This window comes from Pteropus alecto, unplaced genomic scaffold (genome assembly GCF_000325575.1).
Source record: "Pteropus alecto unplaced genomic scaffold, ASM32557v1 scaffold146, whole genome shotgun sequence".
Lineage (NCBI taxonomy): Eukaryota > Metazoa > Chordata > Mammalia > Chiroptera > Pteropodidae > Pteropus > Pteropus alecto.
This window is the reverse complement of record NW_006442107.1, coordinates 3,868,022-3,879,303: the sequence shown is the minus strand read 5'-3', so window position 1 is coordinate 3,879,303 and position 11,282 is coordinate 3,868,022. Positions and strand designations below refer to the sequence as shown.

The 11,282-nt window shown below is 38.6% G+C and overlaps 2 protein-coding genes and 4 non-coding genes across 6 annotated transcripts; all 6 read right to left on the bottom strand.

Moving 5' to 3' along the window:
- Positions 1-2,359: 2,359 nt before the first annotated feature.
- On the bottom strand, positions 2,360-7,451 carry CUNH18orf32 (chromosome unknown C18orf32 homolog). The gene is made up of 3 exons (XM_006919909.3): positions 6,511-7,451; positions 3,702-3,889; positions 2,360-3,085 (listed from the first exon to the last, which is right to left on the bottom strand). The coding sequence occupies exons 2-3, from the start codon at positions 3,864-3,866 to the stop codon at positions 3,020-3,022; spliced, it is 231 nt and encodes a 76-aa protein (XP_006919971.1). The 5' UTR covers positions 3,867-3,889; positions 6,511-7,451; the 3' UTR covers positions 2,360-3,019.
- Positions 7,452-7,641: 190 nt separating this feature from the next.
- On the bottom strand, positions 7,642-11,268 carry LOC102890917 (60S ribosomal protein L17). Its single transcript, XM_006919908.3, has 7 exons — positions 11,058-11,268; positions 10,469-10,521; positions 10,342-10,382; positions 9,699-9,833; positions 9,367-9,465; positions 8,578-8,769; positions 7,642-7,729 (listed from the first exon to the last, which is right to left on the bottom strand). The coding sequence occupies exons 2-7, from the start codon at positions 10,506-10,508 to the stop codon at positions 7,682-7,684; spliced, it is 555 nt and encodes a 184-aa protein (XP_006919970.1). The 5' UTR covers positions 10,509-10,521; positions 11,058-11,268; the 3' UTR covers positions 7,642-7,681.
- On the bottom strand, positions 8,467-8,530 carry LOC112469493. Its single transcript, XR_003042633.1, has one exon. It is a non-coding gene; the product is annotated as a small nucleolar RNA SNORD58 (small nucleolar RNA).
- On the bottom strand, positions 9,557-9,621 carry LOC112469492. The gene has a single exon (XR_003042632.1). It is a non-coding gene; the product is annotated as a small nucleolar RNA SNORD58 (small nucleolar RNA).
- On the bottom strand, positions 10,206-10,266 carry LOC112469495. The gene has a single exon (XR_003042635.1). It is a non-coding gene; the product is annotated as a small nucleolar RNA SNORD58 (small nucleolar RNA).
- LOC112469494 lies at positions 10,602-10,667 on the bottom strand. Its single transcript, XR_003042634.1, has one exon. It is a non-coding gene; the product is annotated as a small nucleolar RNA SNORD58 (small nucleolar RNA).
- Positions 11,269-11,282: the final 14 nt, after the last annotated feature.

Here is an 11,282-nt window from a genome sequence, read left to right as displayed (position 1 = left end):
ATTATTCATGTTAGTTTATACCCTTCTTCCTAAGGTGACTTGCAAACACATGATGTATACAAAACTGCAACATTAATAATAGGAGGTAGATGATGAGGGCTTGAAGTGGAGCCAATGGTAGACCAGGTGTTCTTCAAAACCTGCTAGGTTTTACTTTTTTCACTTTTTATACTGGTTTACAAGGTCTGGAGTACAGCCCTTCTGTTGCAAGTAGAATACAAACTTTATCTGTGAATAGTCTTCACCTAGAGTGGGACTCTCTTTTTTAGAACTTAAAGGACCAAAAAAAGACCTATGACCAAGAGAAGGCCACTCCACAGGAAGGATCAAGACTATTCCCAGATTATTGTTTCTAGCCTGTTCCAACAATAGGGCTCAGGTTTCTCACCTCCCTGCGAAAGAAGAGACTTTTGGAGGCACACCTGTGTTTGAGTTCTGGTTCCTTATGAACTGAATGGTTTTGGAAAGCTATTCTTAGTTCTTAGTTATCTGCTCTAAGAAAACATCAAAGACTGGGTGGCTTAAACAGACATTTTTCACTGTTCCGGAGGCTGGGAACTCCAAGATCAAGGTGTTGGTGTATCTTATGTCTGGTTATGGCCCTCTTCCTGGTTTGCAGATAGCATTTTTTTTAGTGTATCTTCACATGGCAGAGAAAGGCTCTAGTCTTCCACTTCTCATAACAATGCTAATCCCATCGTGAAGGCTCTACCATCAAGACCTCATCTAAACCTAATTACCTCCAAAAGATATCACCTCCTAATAGCACCCCACTGGGGGGTTAGTTATTTTGGGGAAACACAAACATGCATTCCACGACATCTGCTTAACCTCTCTGAATCTAGTTTTCTTCTCTGTAAAATGGAGATAGTAATACCTCACTCATATCTTATAGTCTCTTCATCTTTTTCCTGAGCCCTGTGGCTAAGCCTGGGTAGAAAGTTGCTTAGACAGCCAGAACAGTGGGCAGTATTTATATGCTCATTGTGTCAGTGTACCAGAAAGCAGATGACACCCTCAAAAGTGACCTAGAGCCAGTAGTAAGAGTTGTTATTGCCCCTAGGCCCAAAAGGCAAAGGAGAAGACGACGTCAGTGGAAACTGAGTCATGTGGCATTGGCCGCATTGAGGTGTAGTGACTTTTGGCTAAGGAACACATTTGGCCTAGAGGTCTTGAAAGGAGGAGTCAAGGGAATAAATACTCTGACCTCAATCCCTCTTCCCATCTCCTGCTGCAAATCCCCACTGGCCAAACCCAACAGAACCCAGAGGCCATGGGAATTCTGTTGATGTAGTCCATACAGCTTTCTTGGGCAGCAAAGTAGGGTGAAGGAAGCAGAGATCTGGAGGGGCAAGTAGAAGACACCTGGCACACTTGTAATGATATAAACACTGATTAATGACAACCAAAAATTACAAAAATATAGGGAGGCTATGAGGCAGAAGTAGAGGGAATACAGTGTAAGACAGTTGTATCTCAACGACAGCAGGAAGTCAATAACGTCTAAAGTTGAGAGCTCCAAAAATAGCAGTATATATGTACTATTTAGAAAATACATAGATAAAACATAAGACAAAAGCAACAGCTAAATGAGTAAACTCTAAGGAAGAAGAGACATTATAAACCTTGCAATATTATGATTTAAAAAATGATTTATTTAATGGAACACATTAATTTTAAGAAAGTTGCTAGAAGGATATACAGAAAAAAAAACTAATAGTGGTTACATCGGTAGAGCTGGAATAAGAGAAGTGAAAGAACATTAACTTTTAGCTTCTTGCATTGTTTTACTATGAACATCTGCTATTTTTATATGGTTTTTACACCTTAAACTAATCAACTGAATTTAGCTACTAAAGGGAATTTATCTTATCTCTCAGGTGGGTTGGGCAGAAAAGTCCAAACCTTTGAAGTTCAGGTGAATCAATGACTTGACCAGACACACAGCTGAAGAAACTTGGTTAGGACCCAGGACTTCAAAGGGAACCCAAAGGCGGAAGTCCCTTCTAACATCTCCTTGCTTCAGAGAGAATAAAAAAATATGCTATAAAGATATGGCTCATCATCTCTGAACATTTAAAAGTCCCTAAAGTGAATCAGTCCGGGGATAAAAGACCATGTAGAGGCCAACACTAGCAAAAAAGTGCTCAAACATGTCACTGTTATTGAAAACCATGAAGTTTTGGAGTGTCTTGTTATGCTACAATAAATAACTGATATAATCTGCTCTTTAAAGAAAGAAAATATTGTTGTCTCAGGATTTCCAGATGCCATCACACACTATTACAATTCTGTTTTCTAGTGTGGTGAAAAATGTCCCTTTTAAAAAATATTTAGACTTAAAAAAAGAACCATGAGCTAAACTGAATATTTAATATATTTTATAGGAATAGAAGGGATGCAACAAGGATTAGAATTTTATAATTTTATAATATACATTAGACATTTAGTTAAAGGTGTTCCTTTTTTCAAAGGAATTTCCCCTACTTGCCTGGCTTTGCTTGCTGTCTTCCTCAGATCAATAAAGTTATTACTACACTGCAGATAAGCTGCTCCACTGTGTTGGGCAGTGATTATAACTTTGTTTCAAGTCATTATCATCTCCAAAAACTCCCTTTCATTTCACTGCACATCTCACTGCACTGTTTCACAGTAAAAATGTACTCTGCTCAAATTCGAAGACCCTGAACAAAAGCCTGAGGCCCAAGGATGTTTAGGTAAAGATTTAGTAACAATGTCTACTGGCACAAACCTTATACTCATTTATATTATTAAAACTACAATAATAGAAATGAAAGCTATTTTAATGAAAAAGGAACTCAAGAATGAGATCATTAAATATAACTAAATACATTTTAAATATAAATACCATGTATTTCCTGATTAGTATCAGGTAAATAGCTAAACTATCTGTCCCAGATTCTGGTCTAAGAGAAAAAGGTCAGAGACAATTACAAAAAAGGTGCTTCAGATTATCAGGTCCATTTTGAAAACAATGAGGTCCTCTGAGACAATCACTTTAGTCTTTCTTTTTATCAGAGATTTCTGTTGGTCCTTTTGTTGGTAATCCATTTATGTCTGCACCCTAAAATGAAAAACCATTTTAGACATTACAACAAAAAGACACTCATTATAAGAGACATTCTCCTTAAAAACAGACTACAAACTTCAGAATGAAAAAACTCTGCTTCTACAAATGTGCAGTATGGCTTAGTGCAGTTGAACACAATCAAAGCTGAACATAATAAGCACCAATGATAAAGACAACAGGTAGTCTAAATATTCATTTTTAAAAATAACCTAATTTTGTTCAGAAAAAGCCTCTATGATCCTTCTGATTAAATCTCCCACCAAAGTTATCAATCAGTGACAATTTAATATCATCTCTTCTCATCCATTAGCTATTTGCTATTACTCTTACCAGACAGGAAATACTGGTTATTATCTTGGCCACAAGGCAAGGAGCAAATACTTAATCAAAGAACTTTTTAGTTTAAAACCTTAGTTTAGAACTTTTTAGTTTAAAACCTTAGTTTAAACCAAATAGTAATTACTTAAAAAAAAAAAAAAAAACCAAACCCCCTATTTTAAAAAAGGAAGAAATTAAGACACATTAATGAAAAAACTTCTGGTTCTAAGAACTTGCTTATGCAAAAGCCACTTCCCTCACCCCCTTAGTCAAGGCATTTTAATGTTCTTACCTGATAGCCTACTTTGCCTTTGCTTTTATCATTGGATTCTTGTACAGCTTTTCTAGGCCACATACGACTAATGAAGGGGGAAATCAGAGGGTATATGTATGGCTCAAGGAACTTTTTGTAGACCCAGAGCAGAATTGGAATGACGATACAAGGAATGCACACCATTGTCCCAGACTTGAGCTCCTGAACTGTTGATATATGTGAAGAAAAAACAAATTAGTTCATCACAGATTAATGACTGAAGGAATTTACCTAGATTAAGATATTTGAAAGGATTATTTCTACATTGAAGGAACCACTTAGGTGATACTATTAGCTAAAAGTCTACTAAAAATGCTATCTACAAGGTAAAAGGGTGGTTGGCATGAAAACAACAGTGAGGTTCCTGCCTACAAACCTCTCCAATCACTGCCCCCAATCATAAATTTGATGATAAAGGAAAGACACCAACATTTGCTGGGTGCTAGGCAGTTAAACACTTGGCATATACAGTTGGTCCTCCGTCTCCCTAGGTTTTGCATCTATGGAGTCTACCAACACCAAATCAAAAATATTTTGGGGAAAAAAAAAATCCCAGAAAGTTCCAAAACACAAAATTTGAATTTGCCATGCACTGAGCACTTCGCTGAATTCACGCAAATGAAGTTATGTGTAGGAATACTGTAGCCTACATCTAAGTACCACACCATTTTATATAAAGGACCCGAGCATCTGGAGACTTTCGTACGGGAGTGTGTGGTAGTGAGGTGTCCTGTAACCAACCCCTGAGGATACTGAGGGACAACCGTTTAGCTCACTTACTCCTCAACCCAGTGAGGGTGGGTACTCTTGCTATCTCAAGTAGGCATCAACATTAAGAAACTTGGTAATTATGACTTATATTCCAGTTAGTTTGAGTCTAAGGGCCTAATCATCTTTAGGGACTGACAATATTTATTAGCCAAACCTACGATGCTAAGGACAAATCTTGTAGTATGGAATTCCCTAAGATATCACTTTGGAAGATCTCTAGGCTGCAAACTGGCTGGCCTTTCCTAGGAAACAATTCTCCCTTGATACAGTTGCCTTTTCTTTTTAAAGGCAATTAAAGTGTACCGAGTAATAAAACGTTTTATTTAGTATTATTATTGTTAAAAGTAAATCATTTATTTCCCAAAGTTAACACTTCTAATTTCCTTGATGATTAGCAATCACCATGCAATTTCTCAAGATCAGCAATTTTTTGAAAAAGAACCAATACTACTCCACAACATACTATCAAACCAAAGACTTCTTAAATTTACAAGAATTTTTTAATCCTTTAGAGTAGGACTTAAATACTAAGAAGCTTTAGAACAGTGCATAAGGCTATTAATTCAGGATGTTAAAATTTCTTTTCAAAATATTGTAAAATGGGTACTATTTACTGGCAAATGAATCAACATCATGACTTAAAATTATCACAATATAAAGGAACAATAGTATAGACAATTGAATCTTAATATGGCTTTGAAATGAACTACAAGAGCTATAAACAAATAAAAATCTAAAAGTACATCAATGAACAACCAGCTCCTTTACAAAGAATTCATAACTAAATTCTTTTTTAAAAGCCCCCCTAGTCACATTAAAATAACAATTTACGAATTTACCAAAATATTTCATTTCGAAATTTTGAAGAACATACCTGCTGTGTTATTATTATAACAACAAAAATCCAAAAGTTGTGACCTGTCCAAAGTTCACACAGTAGTACTTAGTAACTAGAGCTGGCTAAGACCAGAATTGCCAGATCTGGTTTCCTAGCTCGACAATCCTGTCTTTCCCATTCAAAAAACACAATGATCTTGTTAATCCTCTCCTACCAAACCTTCAAAACCAACTAAACCTTTCAAAACAAATAAATGCCCATGCTCTGAGCACTAGGCTAGGTTGATGACTGGCAATCTCTCCATCATAGATTTTTACCTACTTGTACTTGATGTTTTAAGTAGGTTCGTACGCATCGTTTTAAACAAACTCTCAAGAACATTACCAATCACTTTTGTCATAATTATGGCTTTAATAAAACTTTTTAGCTCTCTCTAGAATGAAACTACAGTATTTTATCTACTCCTTAATCTTCATTATGCTTCTTCAGTGAGTTATTTTACTTCATACTTGTGGCAACTGTGGCTTAGAAAGGTCCAGATGGTGGCAATGATACATTGCTAAAATTATTTTCCTCTCTCCAAGCTAATTCTCAAATATTACAACAAAGCGAGCAAAATGGATTAAAACTGTTGCAGAGGAATTTTCTTTTATTCGACTTAGTCCAATAGAAGAAAAGGTTGAGCCTGTATTAGAAATCCGGCAGGTGGGGGCGGGGGAGGGAAATGCCACCTCCCTTTAATATCCCAGTTTTGCACATTTCACTGGAGCCAAGAGACAGCGGGACAGGTTGAATCGCAGACGAATGAAAAGACAGGAGAGAATAAGGGCGAATGGTGAAAACAAGGACGAAGAAACCGACAAATTCAGGCTAAAAATGAGAATAAACAGATACACAGGAAGAGGCGTAACGGAGGCAGGAGGATGGGTGGACGCAGACAGGAGAGACGAAGGGCAAGGGAAGAAAGGAGGCAGGGCGCACGTTGGAGGTCCAAGTGGGGTATACTGTGAGAGCGCAGGAGGGCCGCGAGGGGCCCAGAGCAGCAGAGACGCTACGGGGCTGGGCTGGGCCAGCGCGACCCGGCCGGAACCTGTGGAGCAGCCCGACAGCGCCGAGACCACAGCCCATGCCCGACCCGAACCCCACGCCGAAAGTCCGAACCGACTCGACCCTACTCACCCGAGACCACCAAGCCCCAAAAGAAATGTCCGCACTTCCGGAGGGAGGGATGCGCCCCAGCCGAGCCAATGGACACCGCAGAAGGGGCCGACAAAGACGTGCCTGCGTCAGCCTGACGTCGCACAAGCGGGACGTAACGGTGACGCCGGGGCGGATACTGGGCGCGGCCTCGAAAACTTCAAGGCGGCTGGAGACGCGGAAACGCTGGGCTTTCCTGTCCCGCAAAACTCAAATATTGACCTAGGGAAGAATTACGCGCGTTCCGGTGGTTCATCCCAATAGGGAAAGTTATTCCACTCGCACGAAAGAGCGAGGCCATTTTCGAATGCAGCTGTGCGTAAGCCATTCACTCTCCTACTTAAAAGGGTCTTAAATTCAAGGGCGGGGTAAATTGTCTACTTTAAGGTTTGACCGGAACCCCTACACACTGCCAGTGGGGCTGTAAATGGCATAATCACTTTAGAAATGTCTGGCAGTTACCAGGATTATCCAGCAATTCCATTCTTGGCAAATACCCAAGAAATGAGAACGTGTCCACGCGAAAACATACACAAAGGTTCACGGACGCACTATTTGCATTAGCTTTTTAAAAGTGCCCCAAACGTCCAACTGATTAAATAGTATATTCAAATTACTCATTAACAAAGTAGATACACGCTATATAATGAACCCTGAAAACACTAACTCAAAGACAATGGGCCACTAATTGTTATTTCATTCTGAAATTTCCAGAATAAGCCTATCTATATACAGTAATAGGTTAAGAGGTTGGGTCCCTAGGGCAAGACAAGAGTGACAGCTGACCACTGCCATTGTTCTTTGGGATAAGGGAAATATTCTAAAATTGTGGTGACTGATGCATAACTGAATATACTAAAAGCCACTGAATTGTGGCGAATTGCACTGTATGTATGTTAAATCTTAATAAAGTAGCTGGAAAGTTTCAGAATTTCCCTATGTTCTAACTCCATAATAGGCTAAAAAAACGAAGACATTCAAAATTACAAGTTTACAAACCAAAATTAATGACACAAGGCAAGCAGAATGTTTCTATTTCTAATCAGAAGAAAACACGTTTGATCCATCTTGCACGGAGACCTGAAGTATATTTACTAATAAAGACAATCGACATTCTGCTTTTACTTTTACTAGCATTTATTTGATGCTAAATTTACTCCCGGGCCATAAGTTTTTGTTTCTTCAGTTTCTTCTGGGATATCTGGGGGGAAAAAAAAATAAAAGTATTAAGTTTCCTGAAGAAACCCAAACTACATCTTCAAGGAATAAGGTAGTTCAATATAAGAATCAGAAACTTCAACATAAAAGTATAGTCCTTTGACACTGAGATGTGGTATGGAGGGAGGGACATTTGGGAGGAAATTAAGAGGAAGCAGGGGAAGAGAGTTTAAGATGAAACCTGGAGGCAGGCAGACAAGCTGGTAAGAATTAAGTGGCAGCAAGGACTGAGGATATTTAAGTGACAATATCAACATAAGTGAAATCCATCAGGTGTGAAGGGAGACTAGAATTACTCTCAGCTTCCTGGCTTCAAGAACTGAATGCGAACATGAGTATATATATAGCTAACACTGCGCAGGAAGGTTAAGAGTAAATCGTAAGAGTTCTCATAGAGAACTTTTTCTTTTTAAAAAAACTATGAGAACCTATTGTAATCATACCACAACATATGTGAATTAAACCATCATGCTGTTCACCTTAAACTTAGTGATGTATTGACGATTACATCTTAATAAAGAAAAAAATGAATATGATCATTTACTGAAAATAGGCTTATTAGATTTGAGGGGGCGTTTTTGGACACACTGCATGTGAAAGTGGTTATAGATATCTAGGTGGGGCCATCATAGAAAATCAAAGTTCTGATGTACAAAGTTACTATTCATTATTAGTCAGGAAACAAATGAGACCCATGAAAGCCAGAATATGAGATTGCTGGTTGCTCAGAATAGTTTCCTTTCACGGTTGTTCCAAAGGTGTCCTAAGTTAGTCATCACGGCAACCACAAATCTTATACCGATGAAACCGGGCAAAGACTAAGTAATCTACCTTTTTCTTCTGTGCAACCTCTTCTTCTGGTTTAGGAACAATCTGTTCTTTTTCAGTAAGGATCATCTCAATGTGGCAAGGAGAGCTCATGTAGGGGTTAATCCGCCCATGAGCTCTGTAAGTTCTGCGCCGCATCTTGGGAGCTTTGTTCACCTGGATATGCTCAATGACCAGAGAATCTACATCTAAACCCTGGGAAGAAGGGAGGGTAACATTATCAGGTAACATCTTTATTTTAACACCATTACTAGAAAATTAAGTCCCTGCCTTAATAAAATCATTTGTGGAAAATAATCCTTAAGAATAGCATTTGTTGAAGCAGTTGTTTTCACCTTTATTCTAAATGTCCTTTCTTAAATATAAATAATTACCAAAACTCGGTGCTAAGTGCACATTAAAGGTCATTACGAGGAGTGAAGTTCCAGAATCTAGTAGTGTCAATATTTACTGACAATAAATGACAATAAAACAAAATTTGTCGGCATGACTTCGCAGCAAGAAGGGTCATAGATCTACATTAATTTTAGTTTTGGGCAAGCTTTCCAAATGTGAAAGGGCAATGGATAATGCCCCAAACATATATACCTGTGTTTTGTTGACTACATCAACAATTTAACTTCTAAGTGAAATTTATCATGTAAGCAACAAACTACATTAACCCTTACAAGGGCAATCATTTGGGTAACTATACTTTGCAATAGTTTTATTGTTTGTATAAATTTGGACAACAGCAACATTAATTGAACTATCCAAGATGTAGATATAAAAAGATGTTCATGCTTTGGGTACCTTAAGTTCAGCATTACTCTCTGCATTTTTAAGCATGTGCAGCAAGAATTCAGCACTCTTTTTAGGCCATCGACCCTGTGTCCAGCCCCACTGTTTGGCCTGAAAGAAAACAAAGAGAAGCTATTAGTCATTTTCCCTGATTTAAATCAAATGTTATAATCAAGATGAATTTATTTTACTCAACATCGAGGTTGCTCAGAACATCATTTTTTTCATGGTTAATCCAAAGGTGTCCTAAGATTGTCATCACAGCAACCAGAAACATCTTAGCCAATTTTAGCCCATCCACTTTCCTTTACAATTTTTTTCAAATAGCAACTATTAATTCTCACCTGGGCACACCTACCAACTCCACCATTGTAACGACGGAATGGTACACATTGCTTCTGTAAAGTGACATCCTTCAGATACTTGGTGGCTTTTCGAATATGCATACCCTTGATGGCCTGGGCAGTTTCACGAGTATTCTAAGTATAAATAATATAAACTGGGAGTTAACTATGTTAAAGGGTCACAATTTTTAAAAGCGAACATTAAATTCTCAAAATGTCAATATCTATATCAACAGCTAAAACCTTTCCATTCTTTGGAGATGAGGTAATATAGTGAGAAAAAAAAATCTGTGATTAAGAGCCAGGGAAGTTTGGTTTGAAAATAGAAAAAATTCTAAACCTATTCATTCACTGTAATGTTTTAATTCCATCACCTTATAACTACAATTACCTGTCCTACAGCTTGATCTGTACACTAGGTTCTCTAGTTCTTTAGTAGTTTTTTATCCAATTCCACATATCCTAAATCAAAACACTCATTTTATACTGATTAATATCTAGAAGGTGGCTGGTCAGAATTAATTTTCACAGTAACTCCAAAAGTGTCCTATGAAACACATCAATGTAGCTACCTTTAAAATGATTTTAAAAAAAAAAACGAATATGCAAAATGACTCTAAAAGCGTAACTACAATTCACATACCTTAAAGTGAACACGAAGATTTGAACCTCTTGATTTGCATGCTAAAAAATAGAGGACGTGTTGGTTAATTTTGAGTTATCTTATTTTTCTCCTATGCCCAAAGAATACGTATCTCTTGTTCACTTACATTTAGTGGGGTTTTCTGGGTCAAGTGAATAGCGAACCATTTTCGGAGGTCACCTGGAAAGGGGCAGGCATTCTGTCAATACATACTTACAGTTAACTTATACGGTCTAAGTCTGTATTAATTGCTATCAACAGCTGCTCAGACAGTAGTTGTTTTCATGATTGATCCAAAGGTGTCCTAAGAAATGCCATCATCGCAGCTCTTCTTTTCCCCATCCACTGCTTTCTCTTTGCATCTACCAGCGACTACAGCAGTGCAGACACCAGAGTGGTGCCACAAATCACATCAGCTTTTTGGAAGCCATGAGCCTGTTTTAATGCAACTCTGAATCCTTCAGGCGTAAAATGACATGACCCACTTTTTCTGTCTATAGAAACCCCTTTACTCACACAACTTCACACACTTTAGGGCTTTAACCAACGTTAAACGCTAGCAAGTTTGAAACATTCATCTTCAATGAATAATGCCTCGACCCAACGTTACTCCCCCAAAACTTTCCTTGAGGCCACAAACGCATCGCGTGTTCGGCCACCACTCACCACTGGACCTCTAGAGTAGCAGGGGACACTGACCACTGGCTGCCTCTTACCCTGAAGCCCCCATTCCCGCTCATCGCGCCCCTCTTCGGGCGGCAAAGGCCGCAAGGCCCCAGGGCGCCAAATCGGGTGCTCCTAACGTCCCCTTGCATAGGACACTGCCTTCAGCGAGAAATCAGTAACGGCAAGAATTCTCCTCCCGAAGACCCTGAGATCGGTGCCCCCGAGACCAGGATGGCGACGATAACCAGAGGATTCCACACTCGAAGAGAGACACC

Bases quoted from the DNA above. Each gene is read 5' to 3' on its own strand.
- CUNH18orf32 (XM_006919909.3), bottom strand. From the start codon at position 3,866: ATGGTGTGCATTCCTTGTATCGTCATTCCAATTCTGCTCTGGGTCTAC. The intron at 3,086-3,701 runs GTAAGAACATTA...TTTTCATTTTAG, and splicing joins AAGGCAAAGTAGGCTATCAG to GGTGCAGACATAAATGGATT.
- LOC102890917 (XM_006919908.3), bottom strand. From the start codon at position 10,508: ATGGTTCGCTATTCACTTGACCCAGAAAACCCCACTAAAT. The intron at 10,383-10,468 runs GTAAGTGAACAA...TCTATTTTTTAG, and splicing joins CCCAGAAAACCCCACTAAAT to CATGCAAATCAAGAGGTTCA. The intron at 9,466-9,698 runs GTGAGAATTAAT...GTTTTCTTTCAG, and splicing joins GAGTTGGTAGGTGTGCCCAG to GCCAAACAGTGGGGCTGGAC.